Source organism: Podarcis liolepis, assembly GCF_965112155.1.
Source record: "Podarcis liolepis genome assembly, chromosome: 5".
Classification (NCBI taxonomy): domain Eukaryota; kingdom Metazoa; phylum Chordata; class Lepidosauria; order Squamata; family Lacertidae; genus Podarcis; species Podarcis liolepis.
The window spans coordinates 32,850,192-32,869,046 of NC_139556.1; the positions used below are offsets into that span (position 1 = coordinate 32,850,192).

Genomic DNA, 18,855 nt, shown 5'->3' on the forward strand with positions numbered 1-18,855 from the left:
AAAAAAAAAGAGGGGAGCTCTGCCATGCCTACTGAAGTGAAAAAGGAAGCCGGAGCAAGCCCTGGCCATGTAAAACTGGCCCAGTTGAAAAAGCAATACCACTTTAAAACTTCTAGATTCACTGTTACAGCTTCTTCCATAGACTCAAGGCCAATTCATACCTGTGTGTTCACTCATTCACTTGATGACCTGCTGCTGAATTAACTCTCTCAAATGAAATGTGTTATGAGGCAATGTGAAAACTGTGTGATCTCATCTACAGGGGTTTGTTTGTAAAGGGTCATCACTTTACGTTACAATCATCAAGTGAATGTGTACGTGTGAAAGGGGCCTGAGCAAAAGTGAAATCTAAAAGTGCCTTCTTCCTTCGCCCACTTTGGAGATGAGCAAATGTTGTATCAGAAAGATGTTGCAGCTGATTGTGTTGCAGGGTACTCAGTTTATGACACCCAGTGGAAAACAGACTGATCTAGTCCAAAGAAAAAGGAGGAAGTTACTGACATTAAGCCACTTGCATATGGGCAAATTACTCCAATTGTACTTTTAACAAACAAGCGTCTTTTTGATGATACCTGAAAGATAATTTGAAACACATGCAGCTATGTGGAGAGCTTCAGAATTCCTTACCTCCTATGTCTCAAAATAAGATATATATTTTTTAAGGAAATGTTCTAGTGCTAACTTTTGAAGCCATATTTAATTGGTTTACTTTATCTGGATTATAATAGCTTGTATCGGTATCTGGCCAGCGAACATGACAAGATTTTATTCTGTTTTCTTAATCATATCAAATTAACAGTACTTCAGTAAGATTTCCTAAAGATATTTTAAAGTTAAGCTAATAAAAAAATGTGACAAAAACCCAAAGTATTGCATTTCAGCTACTTCCTTAACTCTGTGAATTCGGTAGCAAAGCCATCCAACCGGCTAAAGCACGCCTGCCACCAAGTTGCTTTTAAGAATCAAGCTTCCTGGGAAGTCTTTCCCCAAAATTTGGATTCTCTAATCTTCTCCATTTAAAACTAGTAGCTTCTGATTATTTCAGAATACTATTTTTTTATAAAGCTATCATTGTATGCCATTGTACATAAAAACACTGGGACTATAACCTGAGTGCCTTTGAGTACATCATTGTTCTACTGAGTTTCTCCACCCATAAAATGGAGATTATCTGCACTGACTAAAGTAATTCTAGTGGTTGATTTCACGAACAGGGACTTCGAGGTTTTAAAGGCGAGAAGGGTGAGCCGGGGTTACCAGGGCTGGACGGGCTGGATGCCCCTTGCCCATTGGTATGGTGTTACCTTCCCTTTCCTGCATGTTTCAGTTTGCTTTTCCTTCCTTCCTTTATTGCAACACCCTTTCCATATCCCCTTCCTTTCTCCCAAATGCTTGATGTCCATTGACACCCATAACAGCTTTTGGAGTGAGACCAGTTGCTACTATCATTTTCCTGCAATATATGAGGATAAATATGCTGGTTTAAGGAACATAAAGTTGCTTGCTCATATCTGCTTTACTTCTTCTTTAACTTCCATGATCTTACAAATATCTCACACCACATAAAAGAGCATCTAATTCACATATATAAACTGTGAGCCTTCCACAGATCTTGCTATTTGCCTTCCCACTTCTGTCCTGCAACAAACCTATTTCATATCCTCTATTTCAGAATTACAGGTTTCCCATGTATCATGGCAAAAGACTATGCATATTTCTTTCGTTTTTTAATTCTGAATTTGTAATTTCTTCCATTGTAATCTGTTCCTTGAAGATTTCAGGAGGCAGGTTATTGACTGGGATCATAAGGTCTGAATATGTTACACTGATTCTGGCCCAAATGCACCAGCTACCAAATAATCTCCAGGCTCAGTTCAAAGTGCTGTTTTTGCCATTTAAAGAGAATCACCTCTCCAGATGAACCAGCCCATACCCTGTAGTCTTCATCAGAGGCTCTTCTCTGTATGCCCCAGCCAAGGAAGGTGCAGAAAGTTAGCCACACAATAATGGGTCTTTTCAGTGTTGCTTCCCCACCCCCCCCATCCCCGTGGAATATACCACATTCATTACTGGTTACACACACAAGCACACACATTCCTACTCTGATACACTACATGGATACAAACACACACAAAATCTTGTGAAAAGTCAAACTGATGCCATATTCTTATAACAAAGCAAGAAACCCAATGTTAAAATATGCTTTCTGCTTCAAGCATGAAAAAAACCCTTACTTTTTAACTTGTCACTCTGCTGTCATAGTTCCTGGACTGCTCTGTATTCTAAGAGCATGTATGAAGTCCATGCTTTTCAAGTGTGATATGCCTAATTTCTCCTCTTTACTAATAAATATGCTTCCTTCTGCCTCCCAGTCTCTGCAAAACAAACACAGTTATGACCACGTCCTTCTGTTGATCCCCTCAATTGTAACTCCTGTTCCCTAACTTTGGATTTTACATGCATTATACAATTCATTCCTGCCAATGGGACCATTGTACCAATGGGAACTTCTTCATTCATTGTTAATGGATCTTCAGTTATTGCATTTTGCAGTTGTATGTACCAGTGGAAAGATGTACCGTCAGGAGAGTGTCTGAATTAAGGATAATAGGTTTAGAAAACATGTTATTTCAGTGTCAAATGATCATTAATTTATCGTACTTCTTGCCACTATATTTTTTTAAAAGGTATTATTTCTCATGAGAAATCTCTATTTAGAAAGCATATTAGTTGTCAGAGGAACAAACCAGTCATAATTCTGCCTGAAGTTTGATCAATCCACAAGTCTGACCAGCTCTTTGTTTTAATAGGTTTGTGTGTATGTATAAATGTATATGTATATATATATCAAACACACATGTTAAAATACTGGAATGACTAATGGGTAATCCAATTAGAAATCTGGGTGACAGGAATACAGCTTGCTGCACACACTTGACAGTATTAGGGGACACACTGGGACTTTCCTTTAAACTGGCTCCCCTCATATAATCATGGCTTGGTGAGCATAGCCTTAGAAAATTATTCTATTTGTGCTTACAGATATTTTAAATAATAGGTGCACACACAGCCTGCAAAGCACTAAACAAAACATCAAAACACTGTAGTTTGAGGACTGGGAAAATGCTATGTCCCTACCACTGCCTACCGAGAGGAGAGGCTTCTGGAGGCTAAACCAGTCAGTAGTAGCTGTACATTTAGAAAGTAATTTATGAACCATAGAAATCAGTGACAAAACTTTCATAGGTTTTAATGGATCTGGATTCCACACTTATTGGACAATAAAGTGATTGTATAGAAGGGCCCAACATGAATTTGGTTGCAAGATTCTGATCTGGAACATGTGGGCCTTCTATTATATGCAGAGGCATCCCTCTTGTACCAGACATGTTTATTCAATCTATGGCTAAGCAAGGTGTATTACATTGGGATATCTCATCTAAACAGATTTTAAATTTTTGAATATTTTCTACAGCTAAATTATTTATTTCCTCTCCTGGTTTATTTTAGTCTTTTGCTGTCTTGAACTCCTTAAATCATTCTTTGTTATAGGGGGAAGATGGCTTGCCAGTTCAAGGATGCTGGAATAAGGTAATGGCATGATTGTGATATGTGCTGCTTCTGCATGGTGTAACTATAACAGAAAAGCATGAAGGGTTGGCCATAGCACACTTCTGTCCCAATTCAAAAACGTCTATATTATAGGTACTATGTTATTGTTCAAATATATGAAAATAAGATGAATACATGGGTAATGTATCTTTTATAACTCAGACCAAACCAAACACATTAGCAATTCACCATGCTGTAAGCCGCCCAGAGTGGGGTATACATAATATAATCATATCAAAAGCCTAAAATTATAAACTGTATGCCAATATTTTAAGAGCCTAAGTAGATATGACGCTAAACACATCATTAGCAAACATCTCTGTATGCTGTCTCTCTTTTAATGCAGAGCAGGCACAGGAGGGGAGTGCTGCAAAGAGAACTTTCCTTCTGGGGTCAAAAACAGCTGGAAGGGATTATCTTGGGGGGGCATGATAGAGGAAGGAGTTAAACCTTCTATCACCATGTACTTCGGTCCTGACAAAAATCACCCCAAGTCCGCTATTCTTTTTCTTTTAATCCACATACCTGCTTACTAATGATGTGTTTGATGACATATCTAGTTTGGTCCTTAGAAGTCAGAATTCGACATTCATGAGAATGTTAGACTTATTTAACAACTCACTTCTGTTATTCAAACAGAGACTTTCATAATTAAGCATCCAAAACTTTTAAAATTAGGTTTTATACCACTTGATAACAGAGTCTGTAATTTGTACAGAGGTTACATATCTATTGGACTCTCTGTGTAAAAGTATTTGTGAACCTTTATGCATTCAGAAGTATGTTATATGGCTGAATCCAGCATTAAGATGCCCTGGTGCATCCATTGTAATAAAGTATCTCTCCATAAAGTTCATGTTGTGATTAACCTCTCACAAGATGTCTCGTACAGTATGATTACATCTTACATGCATTTAACTTGTGTAGTTTCAACCCTAAGAGGTTGAAGGCCAGCTGGTTGAAATTCCACAAGTTAAATGCAAGCAAGGCAGAGAGCTTAGCAGCTTTTTTGTGCCAGGTTTTCCCAGTGCAAAAAGAGCTTTTAAGTTCTCTGCCTTTCTTGTGTGGGCAATGCCCTCTCAGCACACCAGTGCCGGGGTGCTCTTGCAAGATCTCACAGGGCTGTCCAAGTTCCTGCGAGATGTCGTGTGAGCATCCCTAACCTTCCAGAGCTAGCATGCTGAGTGGGCCTTGCCTAGCAAGCAAAGCAGAAAGCTTAAAAGCTCTGCAGATCATAAGACTGCCACTGATTAAAGTGGAATTCTAGTGAAGCATTTTGAACTCCAAACTGCAGACTGTGAATATAGAGGGAATAGGACCAAATGGGTTACAAATTTCTCCTAGTCAATTACTGAAGAATGCAAAATGAACAGGTGATTTCCCCAGGACTTGTTCCTAAGAAAAATGCCTGTCAACAAAGCTAGACATTTTCATACTGATGAAACATGCAAAATCTCTCTTTTACATCAATAGGACTTCAACATGCTTAGCTTTGATTACATGCTTAGATTATTTCCCTTGGATCATACCTTCACACCACTTCTTCTCAACAGAAAATCCCTTTCAAAATTATTATGTGTGATATTAACATAGTTTTATATTTTTCTTTTGCAGTGAAGATTCTAACCATGGACTGGCCTGTGTGTGTATGTGTGTTTGTGCATAGAATATTTATTTTTATACAGTGTTCTTTTTGGAAGTGCCAAAAGATAATGCATTTTTCAAATTATAAAGAGCTGCATATTTTTGTACAGAAAATGCTACTTTCCCCCCTTTTTATCTGATTGTCAGTCATTTGTATCGTTATATGTATATTGATACTATGCTACTTGCATTGTGGAATACAGCTGCAATATTTGCATGATATTTGTGCACTCATACTAAGTGATACAGCTAAATAAGTTATTGCATTAAGGTGCCAGGAAGAATCACTCTATTTACATAGGAAGACCAACAAAGCCATTTGACAATGAATGCAAGAACAATTTAAAATACTATGGACTTTCATTATTAAAATGAAATGAAATTAACATTTGTAAAATAAATCATATATATATATAATGGTATTTCATGGGAAAACTTAAGCCAACAAAGTGAGAAACAACAGGGACCACCTGTGTTTAACCCTATTGCCAGCAGAGGGCACCACTGATGAAATAACTAAATTTGTAGGAGAGAATTTGTGGATAACAAAACATGCACATACATAAAGCACTGATCTTCTAGAATCAGTTAAAGCAAAGGTTAACATTTCAATGAGGAAGTCATTGGTGGGAACAGCAGGCTTCCAATACACAACTAAGTGCACAATCTTGTACACCCTTACAATAAGGAAGTTGGTCCCACTGAACTCAGTAGAAACTTCTAGCATTCACAATAACCCTTTTCAGTTCTTGGACATCTTTTAAAAGCTGCTCCCTCTCTTCCCATGCACTGCTGCTCTTCAAATATTTCATTCTAAGGAGCATCAAATGTTATTGCACTAAGATGCATTTATTCAGCATTTCCCTGTTTGGCCCTGCACCCTGCAAGATCTCACAACCCAAACAACGGCTGTTTTCCTCTGGTTTTAACACATGTTGCTTCTTGTCCTCACTTCAGTGCCAAACTAAAGGTAATGCAGGAGACTAAAATAATTAATTGTGGCCACTATCAATTAAAACACATGAACCCAAGAGGCCCAGACAGGCAATCCATGATAAGGATCTCAAGGTCACATCTCTTTGTACCCTCAGATCAGTGAACAGTCAGTTAAGTTTCCCTTGACATTATTAACATATGATAGATTCTTAACTAAATATATGCTGACCACTTCACATAGAGGAAAGAGCAGCTCTCTGGTCAATCCACTGAAACCAGGACAAACCCACAGCAGGATATGCTTTGGCTTGGTAGGTCATGTGGTGTGTGTGCCTCAGCTGAACATTTCCAATTATTTTCTCATTTCCCCATGTGACTCGTCATTCTTCTCATATCCTTCTAAATCTCTTCTGGCTTCTCAGCATTTTCTTGAACTTTAGTATGGAGAACATAGTACTACAAGGGAAGGCTTAGCCTTGTGTAGATTACTGCTATGTATTACTCTAGTCTTGGAAGCAGTACTAGTTATGTATACTATAGACGCAGACCAGTATTTTAAAAGATGTCACTCAGTTCATGCACCATGCAAATTCCCCATCATGACTACCACCAATATCCACACTAATGACAGATCCGCAACATACATTTAAAGCATACCCAACACACATTGAAAGAACATTACTTTCTCCAAAGAATCCTGGGAACTGTAGTTTAAAAAAGACAGAATTGTAGCACTGTGAAGGGGGAAACTACAGATCCTGGGATTTTTTGGGCGAGTTATGTGCTTTAAATTTGGATGGTCTTTAAATATATGGTGTATATCTGCCCCAACTCTGCATCTGACAATTCAAAATGTGCACTGCATTCTCCATGATGCACCCCAAATGAATCGTTATGAAACCCAACTCAGATTTAGTTCACTATCAGGGCACAACAGGAAACTAGACTGTTCCTGGTTTACAATGTCACTATTCTGAGTAGAGCAAAGGATTGTGCAACATACTAGCTGCAGTCCACTCACATTATTTCAGGGAGGTGTGATAGATTCCCATCATTTTCATAAAAGGGATGGCACAGGTGCAAAACCCAAAATAGCCAAGTGAAAAATACTTGCTGCTAAGGATTATAAACGTTTATGTTTAAGTGGAGCCCAGTGGAACACAGATAAAATTAGATTTGAGATTTTGCATAGTTTTAAGTACATGAGAGCAGCACTTTTACTAATATCTGAAAGGACATTTCTATATGAAATAATATATCTGTCACTTAAAGGGTCAAACTCCTTGGCTGATAGCCAAATAATGAAACAAGTAAGAGAGTGGAGATATTTGTGGAAGGCCTACAGTGGTGACAGAAGAACATCCTGCTTGAAGGTTTGCTGAAGCTATTGAATGAGTTGCCTCCAAGGAGCACGGAAGTATTCTTGAGCCACGCGCACCAGAGTTTTGTTCCTGAACAGTGGACCTGGTGAGGCTACAGAAGATGGACACCCCAGTGGTTTTTGCTCTCTCCTTCCAGAGGTCGGCACCAGTGCCAGATGTGAGAGAAACTGGCTTCTGTTTCATCATTTTTCATTCAATTCAGTCTGTTATGATAATAGGAGCCTTCGTCCAAAAATCTTGACATGTCATGCAGCAGCTGATGTGAAGAACATTAGGACATAAGACAACTTTCTGTGGTTGCTGCTTTTTTCAGAAGAGGGGCTATTTTTCTCATATTTCTACGCAATAAACTTGAATATTGATTCTGAAAAGCAGCTCAGTGAAGATACAGCAACACTTTGCCATCTTTCCTGGTTGCCCAGTGACAAACATTCATTTACTCACATGATGATTCCATCCTTAACCTTTTCATGGCTTCTCTTCAAAAGCTACCATTTATTTTTCTGCAAGAAAGTTATTATCCTTTTGGTGTACTAGAAGTTAATTTTAAATTTGATAAATGTTTGATTTCTTTTTTACATAATTTTAGTTCTACTCATTTTCAGACATTTTTCATACTAGAAACATATTTGTCATGAAGTATTTGCTGCCATGATAAAACTCTGTTCAATTTCTCTAGGTTCCCTTTTCAGTGAAACTACCCCAGTGCTAAAAACATAAGGGTACCACTTTAACAGACTGTACAAGTTTATGGGACAAAAGATTGGGGGGGGGGATATAGCTTTCCAATAATGTGCTGACAATTTTAATGACAACTTCGCCCCTTTTGAATTTTGATAGTTTTGTAATATCATCTGAGTTAATTAAGAAGTTTCAAGTGGATGCAATGTAGTCCCAGTAACTTACTATTTTGTCAACTAGGTTTAAAACTTCTACGGATTCCTGTAGTCCATGTGTATTATTGTTAATTTGTTTTAAGTGTAGGTATCTCTGGGATGTCTTCTATTGTGAAGACTTGTGCCAAAAACGCATTTGGTTCATCTGTAATTTACTTGGTTTTTTTCCTTTTCTGAATGCTCTCCCAGGGCTCTAGCACAGTTAAACTGCCCCAGCAGCTCCTTGCATGCAACACTTTTGCATACATTTAGGCTCCCTTATCCCTTTCACAGGAGGCAATTCTGTGTATACATCTGTTTACACATGCAGATCTGCATCCTACATTGCTGAAAATGGATTCATGCAGAAATAGCATATTCACATTGGAATGCCCACAAAGCTCTAGATGAGAACTGTCAGTAAACACTCAAATAGAAACAACCCATAAATTCTAAAGGAAAAAGACATGATTGCTTTGATTGTTGGATGCCTTTTTCACCAGGACAGAATTCATGGAATGAGGCTTCCCCCACCTTCCCTCTAGTCCCCTGAAAGCCTGTTAATAGGGACTGGGATACTTTGGGGATATGCTATGGGGGCCTGCAGATTAAAATCCCTCACTTCTGAATAGAACAGCAATCTGGGATCTAAACCATTATGTTTCATTGATTGCTTATAAATCAGTTTAGTGCAGAGCCTGAACTATTCAGTAAGAAAATAGAAGGATTTCACAATACTGAGAACAAACAGTATAAACTGGTTACTGGAAACCTTAATTACCACTGGGTACTATTTCATCACTAGATGATTTCTGCCACAGCTTTATCTGCAGAAAAACCAGAAATGGGCAAGTCAGAAGTGATACGGGGTAGTTGTTCATGAGACTTGAGCTTAAGTTCTTATAATTATACCACACTGGGCACAGTTAAGTGCACTATTATGAAGCAATGCCATTGAAATCAATGGGACATAAGCATGGATCTGTGTTGCAGTGTACCCATAATTTAGATGTCCTGCTAGGTTTCAAGGATTGTTCCCATCCCAACCTCCACATATACAATCTGGTCAGCAAAGGTGTTCACTGCGATGTTGGAGGAGGTTCCATATGGACAATGGGGATACATACAGAGGACTGCCCAGCAATGAGGAGAAAGCCCTCTGCACTTACGAATTCTTTATGTATGCACCTGCAAAATTTTGGATTGGACTGAATGTTCTTCAGATCAGGGAGAGTGTGTGCTCATAAAGAACAAGAAGAAATTGAATGTTACTTCAAAACATTTTTGATATAAGACTTGTTCAATGTAAGTATTAACAGGGACTGCTATTTTTGCATATCAGGTTTGTTGCAGAAGTTCTTGTTTTGTTGAGGTAAGAATGTGTCCAACTGCAGGGCGGTGTGCCTTTGTACTTTAGTATATTCATATTTTAATATTACATTTCCTTTTTTATTTTGTTATATATTCTGTAGCTGTATTTTGAAATGGAAAGCAAGAAAATTGCAAGTTCCTAAATCATTTGTTCTTAGGGATAATGTTTTCTTGCCTTCCAAGTACACTATCTAATTGGTGCTTTTTTGCTGATGGGCAGATGTTAGCTTGGAAGTTTTCTTTTTTCCACAGACTACCCTGGGGACCAAACAACTGTGGACTCCCTAAATACAGGCCCCCAATCAAGCTCTAGCAACTCAGTTATGTTTGGCTAATAACACCAGGAAGAGGGCAGGGATTCACATTCCAGTGAATGTGCATCTAACTCTGCACCCCCATCATTCTGGCACATTAGTTATGTATAATTATGCACCACTAGAGCAGGATTGTGGGATCAAAATGGTCTCTTTCAATAATAGTAACAATTTACACAAAATGTAGGGACCAGGAAGGGCAAAGAAATGGTCTCTTTTGATGACAGGTGGTCTCTCTAAACGAAAACAGACTCAACATGTCTGTTCTGTTTGAAGTGATTGTTTCCTGTGCTTTAACTTTCAATATCCAAGTTGTCCTAAGTAAACAACTCCTTGCTCAGAGACACAGTATACCTCTGGACATGAAGAGGTTGAGGAATGAGCAAGAGAGAACTGCCATCACCTTCACACTCTCCTTGTAAGCTTCCTCTGTTGAAAACAGAATGCTGGACAAAATGGATCTTGCATGATCCCCAATGCATTTATGAATTAATTGAGCACTTAAACGCTAAGTTCATTATGCAGTCTGTATAATCTTTGGGCATTTGGGTTGCTTGCATATTTAAGTTAGCTCTCAATAGTTTTATATCTAAATAACTAAATACCAGCTTTGCTTTATAAATGATGTATAGAGAAGGAATTATAGTTTTTACATGCATTAATCTTAGGTTTTATTGTTGCTATTATTTTTGACTAGTTACTATATTATTTTGAGATTTCAGACAGTAATGGGAAGTATAAGGGTCTGATGGTAAATCAATTAGCTACCTTTTCCTGTTAATACATTGCTCCTGGTGAGTGCCAACTTCCATTTAATGAAAATTCCGTATGTCTCCGCATCCCAATACACTTCAACACCTTACTTCTACATCTTTCATATCCTTTCAATTAGTGCCACTAATTCTAGTGACTCTTGCAAATGAGTGTACATCCTCCTCATGCAGCAAATATATTTTCATAAAATATATTTAAACTCCTATTCAATGTATCTACCAAATGTTCTCCAATATATGTAATCAACAATTTCTAGTCTTCATTCTACATGTTCTTCCAAAACTAGAAATCAGTGCATGCCAAACAGCAAAAAAGATATCAAAAGTGAAATTAATTCTAAATATGTTCTAGCAGCTATGCAAACTTTTGTATGAGCATGAGAACTCCTAGAAAAGCCTATTTACAATAGCTCTGTGCACTCTTGTACAAGCATTTTTGGAATGCTAGCAGCAATTTTTCTTCTCCTTCAGTTAATTATGGGATCCAGCACCACAATGTCTAAAGATGCATGTCCAAATATCATGTTTTGCATGCAAAGGAATTGATTTTTTTGAAGAATTTCCTGTGAGTAAAGACCCATGGAAATATTTCCAAGGACCCATCATATCTTACTCATGTGACTTATTTAAAGATGACAAATTAGTTTTATTTGCTTTCATTGTGCATTTACCAACAACAAAAAAACTAGTGTCATGAATTCAAAGTGTTAATTTAGGACAGACCCTATAGGAATTATTTCCAAATCCAGGTTAAGGTAGATTATAAATAAATTCTAGGAACCTTCATAAATAGTAGGTAAAGATATTAAAATCAGGGCAGACAGAAACCTGCCATTTAAGATTTTTTTGTGGTATCCTACCTCACAATAATGGGACTCTTGTAATAGCTTTAAGGTCATCATTTCATTCTAGATATTTAAGCTATCAGAATTTTTTAAAAAAATTATATGAGTAGCTAATCTTTTGAATTAATATTTGTTGTTTTTTTTGTTTTTTTGTAAAAAGACTTTCGTTATGGAGCCAGTTTTTGCAGGAAACTGATTTGCAGAAACAATTTTTTGTTGTTTCTGGTTTTGTCAATTTACATGACAAAATATGCTTTTTATCTGGTTTTATTTGATGTACAAATATTTAAAATTTTATTAAACTGGTATATATTGCATTGTTGGGGCATTGTTTCTACATTCTCCTACATAGGCTTCAACTGATTTGAGATATACATCTTTGTATCTACATAGGTTGCGATGAAATTTTCAGTTTGTTAAATCACTGCTTAGCATGCCAACTAAATATTGTAGGGTAATATTTAATAAGCTTTGTGAGAAAGCAACTTCAAACTCTTTTTACTTCAAACAGATAACTAAAGGTATTTATCCATTTAAATTGGATTATCTACCTAAGCAGTTACTATTGTTTTTTGTTTTTTACCTGTTTCTTCAGGTAAGCCTTTATTTATCAGAGATGCAAACCCATCAAATTATATGTAGCTTTAAAGTACAACCCAATACAATTCTACTCAGAAGTGTATCCTGGATAAAAGGGCACAAAATTGCAGCCTTAACCTAAATAATTCTGTTTAAATAGTATGTGTGTGTGATAAGCTATTTTGAAATTAACTGCAGCCAAACTTTATGCCCACTTTTAAAAAAAGTATTTCAAGCTTCTGCTGAATACTGATTTAAACGCTTAGGATTATATCCAACAAGTCATACACAGAGTAGAACTACTGAAATCAATGGATAAGTGCGGTTTTATTTTCAACATTCCTAACAAAATTACTTTTTGGACAAATGGAATCAAGCATACACCTCATCGTTATACTGTAACAAAATGTAAGGAGATGATGCTCAGATCTTTATAAAGTAGCAGCAAAAAAAATTGTTCACTTTTTATGTAAAAATATACTAAATCAGGATACATACACATTTGTGGCTTGAAAAGCAGTGACATGGTTTTCTTCGCAACATTTCCAAATCACATTTTTATGTTGCTGTACATACAGGAGAGGGAGCAGGGATGTCTTCAACCATTGTGCATTACCTGCTACTCCCCACCCATTCCAATTCAATGAAACTTTCATCTGCACATGGGCCAGCCCACCCATGAGGACTGATGAAGCAGTCAACTCACGTGGCAGATCCAGCCTCTGAGGACCATGTCGCCCACCGCTTCCTGTGCTTGTCGGCCGCCTCCTCCTCTGCTCACAGCCTGTTCCTCTCTGGCTTTCTTTTACTTCCCACCACCACCTTCAGCACGCTGGGCCTTTTCCAGACCACCTCCAGTTGCCTCAGGTGGCTGCTGTAAAGTGGTGGCAGGGGGCGCTGCAGAGGAAGCAGCAGCACTTTCTATTTTGTCTCGTGCGGCAAAAACGTCCTAGGCTGGCCCAGACAATGGCTACCTGAAATGAACACACCTCAGATTAACTGCTGCTTATGTTTTCAAGTCAGATGTAAGCTGGTTTGAGGGGAAACACATCAAACACCAGTAATTCCCAAGCAGCTGGAGGATAAATAGGGATTGTGGCTAGCACCATGTGTCCATGGTTTCAAACCATCAGTGCTGGGAGCACACTGAGCTGAAGTAAACAGCAATATGCACATAGCCTCAAGTATAAGAATAGCTTTCTTAGGCAAAGTAGATTATAAGCAACATCGAGGATATACGCTCAAATGCCATAACTAGTTCTCCATTCTTTATCATGCACTGTGGTGCAACAATTTGATCCTACTCAAGGAAAACTACAAACATTCACTGTGCTAACATTTACTTGTATTATTTCTGTAGTGAGGTTATTATTTGGAAAACGTAAGTTTTATGCAATTCTGTACTGTTGGTTTATTGTATATGATGTAAATATTTATCTTTTTAAAATGGCAAATGTTTACGATTTATTATTTCATGCAGCTGATTTAAAAATAAAGTGTGCATTCTCTTACAAAACCTTATCTGTATATTAATTGTGTGTGTGCCTGCTATTAAGTGGTGGATTGTTTTAACTTTTTTTTTACCGTGCTTCAGTTTTCACTGAAAACTTTGAAACTGCTTAGCAGTCTCTACTCAACCTTTATATTTATAAACAAAGACCATATTTCCAATACAGTGGTACCTCGGGTTACATACGCTTCAGGTTACATACGCTTCAGGTTACAGACTCCGCTCACCCAGAAACAGTGCTTCAGGTTAAGAACTTTGCTTCAGGATGAGAACAGAAATCGTCCTCCGGCGGCGCAGCAGCAGCAGGAGGCCCCATTAGCTAAAGTGGTGCTTCAAGTTAAGAACAGTTTCAGGTTAAGTACGGACCTCAAGAACAAATTAAGTACTTAACCCGAGGTACCACTGTAATCTCTCCTCACAATGAAAGTGATATATTTTAAACCACTGGGAGAAATAAAAAGCTTAAAATGCTATACCGTCATACCTCGGGTTACAGACGCTTCAGGTTGCGTTTTTTTGGGTTATGGACCTGCCGAAACCCAGAAGTACCGAAACGAGTTACTTCCGGGTTTCGCACATGTGCAGAAGTGCTAAATCGCACTTTGCGCATGTGCAGAAGCGCTGAATCGCAACACATGTGATTCATGCACAAGTGCAGAAATCATTGCCAGACACCAAAAGATATAGTTATAGGAGGTAGCCATTTTGGTCTCCCGTAGTCAAAACAAAATAAAAAAATTCCTTTCAGTAGCACCTTAGAGACCAACTAAGTTTGTTATCGGTATGAGCTTTCGTGTGCATGCACACTTCTTCAGATAGATATAATTCTTCAAAAGATATAATTGTCTTGTGATCAAGATTCCTGCTGTATTTAGGACTTATAAAATTGTGACAAAAAGTAGTTGCATTTGTGATAAGAAATAAGATTTAAAAGGATTTTGATGTATTAGTGATGAAATGTTATTTCTATCTTATTAGTTATGCATTTAGTACTGTTATGTTATTCATATTTATTTTTTCTCCCACCTTTCTCCCAGTGGAGGACCCAAGACACCTCACAGCTAAATACAGCTAAAACATGCACAATCGGTATAATTATTAAAACACAAATAAGTAACCCTATTAAAAACAGCCCTGAAAGACTTCTAAACCATTTAAAAGCACAAGTAGATCACACGCCTTCAGAAGTCCCTGCTGCAACAGCCAGTTAGTGGCCAAAGGTTTCTGAATCAAGTTTTTGCCTGTCCACAAAAGGAAAGAGCCAACCTAGCCCTCTGTGGCAACGAGTTCCACAATTTGAGAGCAGTCACTGAAAAGGTCCACTTAACATGCCTGTGAAGGTGGCAAGACATGGGAGTAAGGCCTTTCAATAATATCTCAAAGTCTGAGTAGAGTCCTATAGGGAGATGAACCCAATTCTCCAGATACTTTTTATGTAGTTGAAGCATTTTATAAACATCTTACTGGAAGCCTCAGGAAACAAAGCAGGACTTACTTCCACATAATTTTTTGCTGGGGCAAACTGCATATTTTACCAGAGGCATGGTCCTTCCCTTTCTTTGCACACAATAAACTCACATTAATTTATTACAGGAAGCAATCCGCCTGAAATGTTTAAGAACAGATGATGCCACCTCAACAGTTTTAAAAAAACGCAACTCCAAACAAGTTGCTGTTCGACACTTACTGCGCTAAACAGTGTATCTGAAGAAGTGTGCATGCACACGAAAGCTCATACCAAGAACTAACTTAGTTGGTCTTTAAGGTGCTACTGGAAGGAATTTTTTTATTTTGACTATGGCAGACCAACACGGCTACCTATCTGCGCTAAACAGTGGTAATGAAAAGTGGGGAAATGATGTGCCACCCTTTCAGTGTATAATTATGGGCGAAAAGCCTACGCTGCGGTGGCAGCTTTGAACACACAAGACTCGTACTTTTTGTGCGGCATCGAAGATGAAGAGGGACATCTAGCAACACAAGATTCCTAACTGATGCTTCCTTGGATCTCAAGCGCGCTCTGCAACATCCTCGCCAAACAGCGATCTGAAGCAGCTTGCGAAAGAGTACAGCGGTGTTGTAACACCGGGTCCAAAGAAGCACCACTGCACAGTATTTTCCCAAAGAGCCCCGCCCCTTTCTGTTTGGGCAGGTATTCCTTGGCAGACAGCTTTCTTTTAGGTTAAAGTCACCGCTGCGAAGCAAGAATTGGAAGAAATCGCGAAGCATTCGGGAGCGGGAGGCGCTGGGAACCTTCAGAGGTAGGAAGAGGGTTAGTGGGTTATTTCGAGAGGGTGTCCCGATGGCTCCAAAACTGACCCGCAGCCGATCCAAACGAAGAGCAAGGCTAAAAAGCCCCGCTGCTTCTACAGCTGCCAGCATCGCTGCTCCCTTTCGGCGACCCGGCCCCCTTGGCGGCTCTTCCCTGAGGCACCAGGAGCGCGCCGTCGACGCCAGGGCTGGCGGCGGGGGCGCTCGGAGGACCGCGCTGCCGTGGCTCCTCCTAGAGGTGGTATGTGGAGAAGGACCCCCCTTCCCCTCCCTACCACCGGCCTCCAGAGCTGCCGCCATTGAAACCATACAATAAAAGCGACGGAAGGGAAAGGAGGAAGCGCGACGCGGGCATTGCGGCGGCGCCGGAGCGGAGGCGGCAGCAGGCGGGCAGGTGACCGGGAAGGCTCGGGGCGGGGGGAAAGGCTGCTCGGTTAATGCACCCCCGGAGGACAAGCCGTTGGGGCCCGCAGGGGAGGGTGGGGAAGGAGGCCTGTCGCCGTCACTGGCCGCCCCCGCCCCTCACCCAAAGCGGCGCCGCGGGAGGGGAAGCGGCCCCCGAAAGCAGCCGCAGCCTCCCCCCCATTCCCACGCATGAAGGCGATGCGGGGAGAGGCGCGTCATCCCCGGTAGGGAGCAACGCGAGGGGCAGAGAGAAAAGGCGGCAGAGCGAGCCGTTGAAACAGAAAAAAGCGGGAGTGGCGGCACCTCAGCGCGAGAGATGAGAATCTCTTCCCGCTGAGGCTGCGGCGCTTTTCCCGCTCCCGTTTTGTCCTCCTCAGAGGTCAAGAAAATGCCGCCGAGTGGCGTGAAGGGGGGGGGGCGCCGCCCTCTGCGCTGTTTCTCCCTACCCCCCCCCCATTTCTCTCGGGGGTCGCGATTCCCTCTCTCCCTCCCCACCGCACGGCTGTCCCAAGGGGGAGTGAGGTGAGGAGAGGTCACTTCCCCGGCGCTTCCCTTTCCGGGGCGCCCTTTCAGCGAGAGCCGGTTAACGGCATCCCAACCACTCCCCCCCCCCCGGGCCCCAAGCAGAACGAGGAGAGAGGCGGGAATTTGACGACCGAGTCCGGAGGTAGACGCCTCCCCCACCCGCCCCGCCAGAGGCTAAGAGGACGGGAATTGCGCGGGAAAGGGAACGGCGTTGGTTTCCCAGAGTTCCCTGCGCCTCACTGGCGGCTCGGGCATAAGCGCACGCTCTCCATCCTGCCTCTTTAAACGCTGGCCCCCTCACGCCCACCCACACACCCCCTTTAAGAAAAAACTGCCAGCCCGCGTCTTTCAACCGTCCGACCTATGAGCGCGTGCCCTAAAGAACGTTAGGCGGGGCGGGTCCCTCAGTGCGCGCGCGCCCCGCCCCGCCCCCGACTCCGTATTAGCAACATCTTCCTCCACGTTCTCGCTCGCTGCATAAATAAGTTTTAATGCTTTGGCGGTTTGAATTTAAAAGAAACAGAAAGGTTCCTGCTTGAATTTAAAGGCCAGCCCCTTTAAAGCGTGGGGCGTTCTTATATGAGGACGAGCAATGTCACACCTCCCTCTTCTGAGAGGGAATGTTATGGATGGAGGAAACGGCCGCGGAGCATGCGCAGTGCGTGTCTCTATGAAGCGCTGTGTGTATGAATTGCGAGGTCTTGAGGTTTCTTGTTTTGTTTTTCCAAATGGTTGTCTACCTCTTTCTACATTTTCTCTTACTCTCCCACGCAGCCCCTCAATCGATCACTACTGCCATAATAAAAAAAGAACACATATCATGGTTATATCAGCCACTTTGAAACCCCGCTTGTTGACAGGAATGTAAATGTTTTAGATAAATATATTCTGCATCATGCCAGAAGATTCAGTGGAAATAATGATGTTGCCACATAATTTGAGCAATGTGATCTCCCTATCATTTAGGCCCAGTTCCCACTGAATTGGGACACAGGTGGCGCTGTGGGTTAAACCACAGAGCCTAGGGCTTGCCGATCGGAAGGTCGATGGTTCAAATCCCCGCAACGGGGTGAGCTCCTGTTGCTCGGTCCCTGCTCCTGCCAACCTAGCAGTTCGAAAGCACGTCAAAGTGCAAGTAGATAAATAGGTACCGCTCCAACGGGAAGGTAAATGGCGTTTCCGTGTACTGATCTGGTTCGCCAGAAGCGGCTTAGTCACGCTGGCCACATGACCCGGAAGCTGTACGCCGGCTCCCTCGGCCTGTAAAGCGAGATGAGTGCCGCAACCCCAGAGTCGGCCACGACTGGACCTAATGGTCAGGGGTCCCTTTACCTTTACCTTACCCACTGAATTGGTAGTCTGATGATTCCCTTCTCCCTATCATCTAGTCTAGTGTATATACTTTTCTGTATGGGGAACATTAAATCATGGATTTAATCCCTGCGAGCAGAAGTGCTGCAGCCACTTATAATGCTCTATTTCTTAACTTTTCATTCTTGTTTTTGTAATTTGTATTTGTAGTTTTACATATTTAGGTAATATTTGTGTGTTTTTTCAGTGCACTGCTTAGAAATATTTTGTATATTGAGCAGTATAGAAATGGTCTTAAATGCATTTTTTTTTTTAAGAAAAGAAAAATCAGAAGTGCCCTTTATGTGCTTAGGAAACAAGTGAGAAGGAGAAGCAGTATTGGCATGTCTGCTGGCCTTGCCCACAACCTGTACACCTTCGGTTGAAGGTTTGGTTTGCTATATATTTGGGAGCCCTAAGCTTCCAAACCTTACACTGAATGTATGAAGGCAATGGATGAGAG

At 40.7% G+C, this 18,855-nt stretch overlaps 2 protein-coding genes and 1 long non-coding RNA gene across 18 annotated transcripts in view; 2 read left to right on the forward strand and 1 right to left on the reverse strand.

The window, feature by feature from the left end:
- COL13A1 (collagen type XIII alpha 1 chain) overlaps nucleotides 1–13,847 on the forward strand; it is a gene marked incomplete at its 5' end in the record, with an annotated part of 200,991 nt that extends 187,144 nt beyond the window's left edge. For 4 of the 10 annotated variants that reach the window (XM_083503100.1, XM_083503097.1, XM_083503098.1 and 1 more), the window contains 2 exons: nucleotides 3,553–3,591; nucleotides 5,227–13,847. In XM_083503100.1, coding sequence (XP_083359226.1) covers nucleotides 3,553–3,591; nucleotides 5,227–5,229 — 42 coding nt within the window. In that variant the 3' untranslated portion in view covers nucleotides 5,230–13,847. Of the gene's footprint in view, nucleotides 1–1,214; nucleotides 1,293–3,552; nucleotides 3,592–5,226 lie in introns of all 10 variants that reach the window. The other 6 variants (XM_083503099.1, XM_083503096.1, XM_083503095.1 and 3 more) reach the window with 3 other exon arrangements.
- LOC310706884 lies at nucleotides 1–16,242 on the reverse strand. The gene is made up of 2 exons (XR_014526218.1): nucleotides 16,161–16,242; nucleotides 1–2,375 (listed from the first exon to the last, which is right to left on the reverse strand). It is a non-coding gene; the product is annotated as an uncharacterized lncRNA (long non-coding RNA).
- MACROH2A2 (macroH2A.2 histone) overlaps nucleotides 15,833–18,855 on the forward strand; it is a 15,916-nt gene continuing 12,893 nt past the window's right edge. Inside the window, exon 1 of one of the 7 annotated variants that reach the window (XM_083503191.1) lies at nucleotides 15,833–16,102. The gene's annotated coding sequence lies outside the window, so the exon portion shown is untranslated. The other 6 variants (XM_083503190.1, XM_083503194.1, XM_083503196.1 and 3 more) reach the window with 6 other exon arrangements.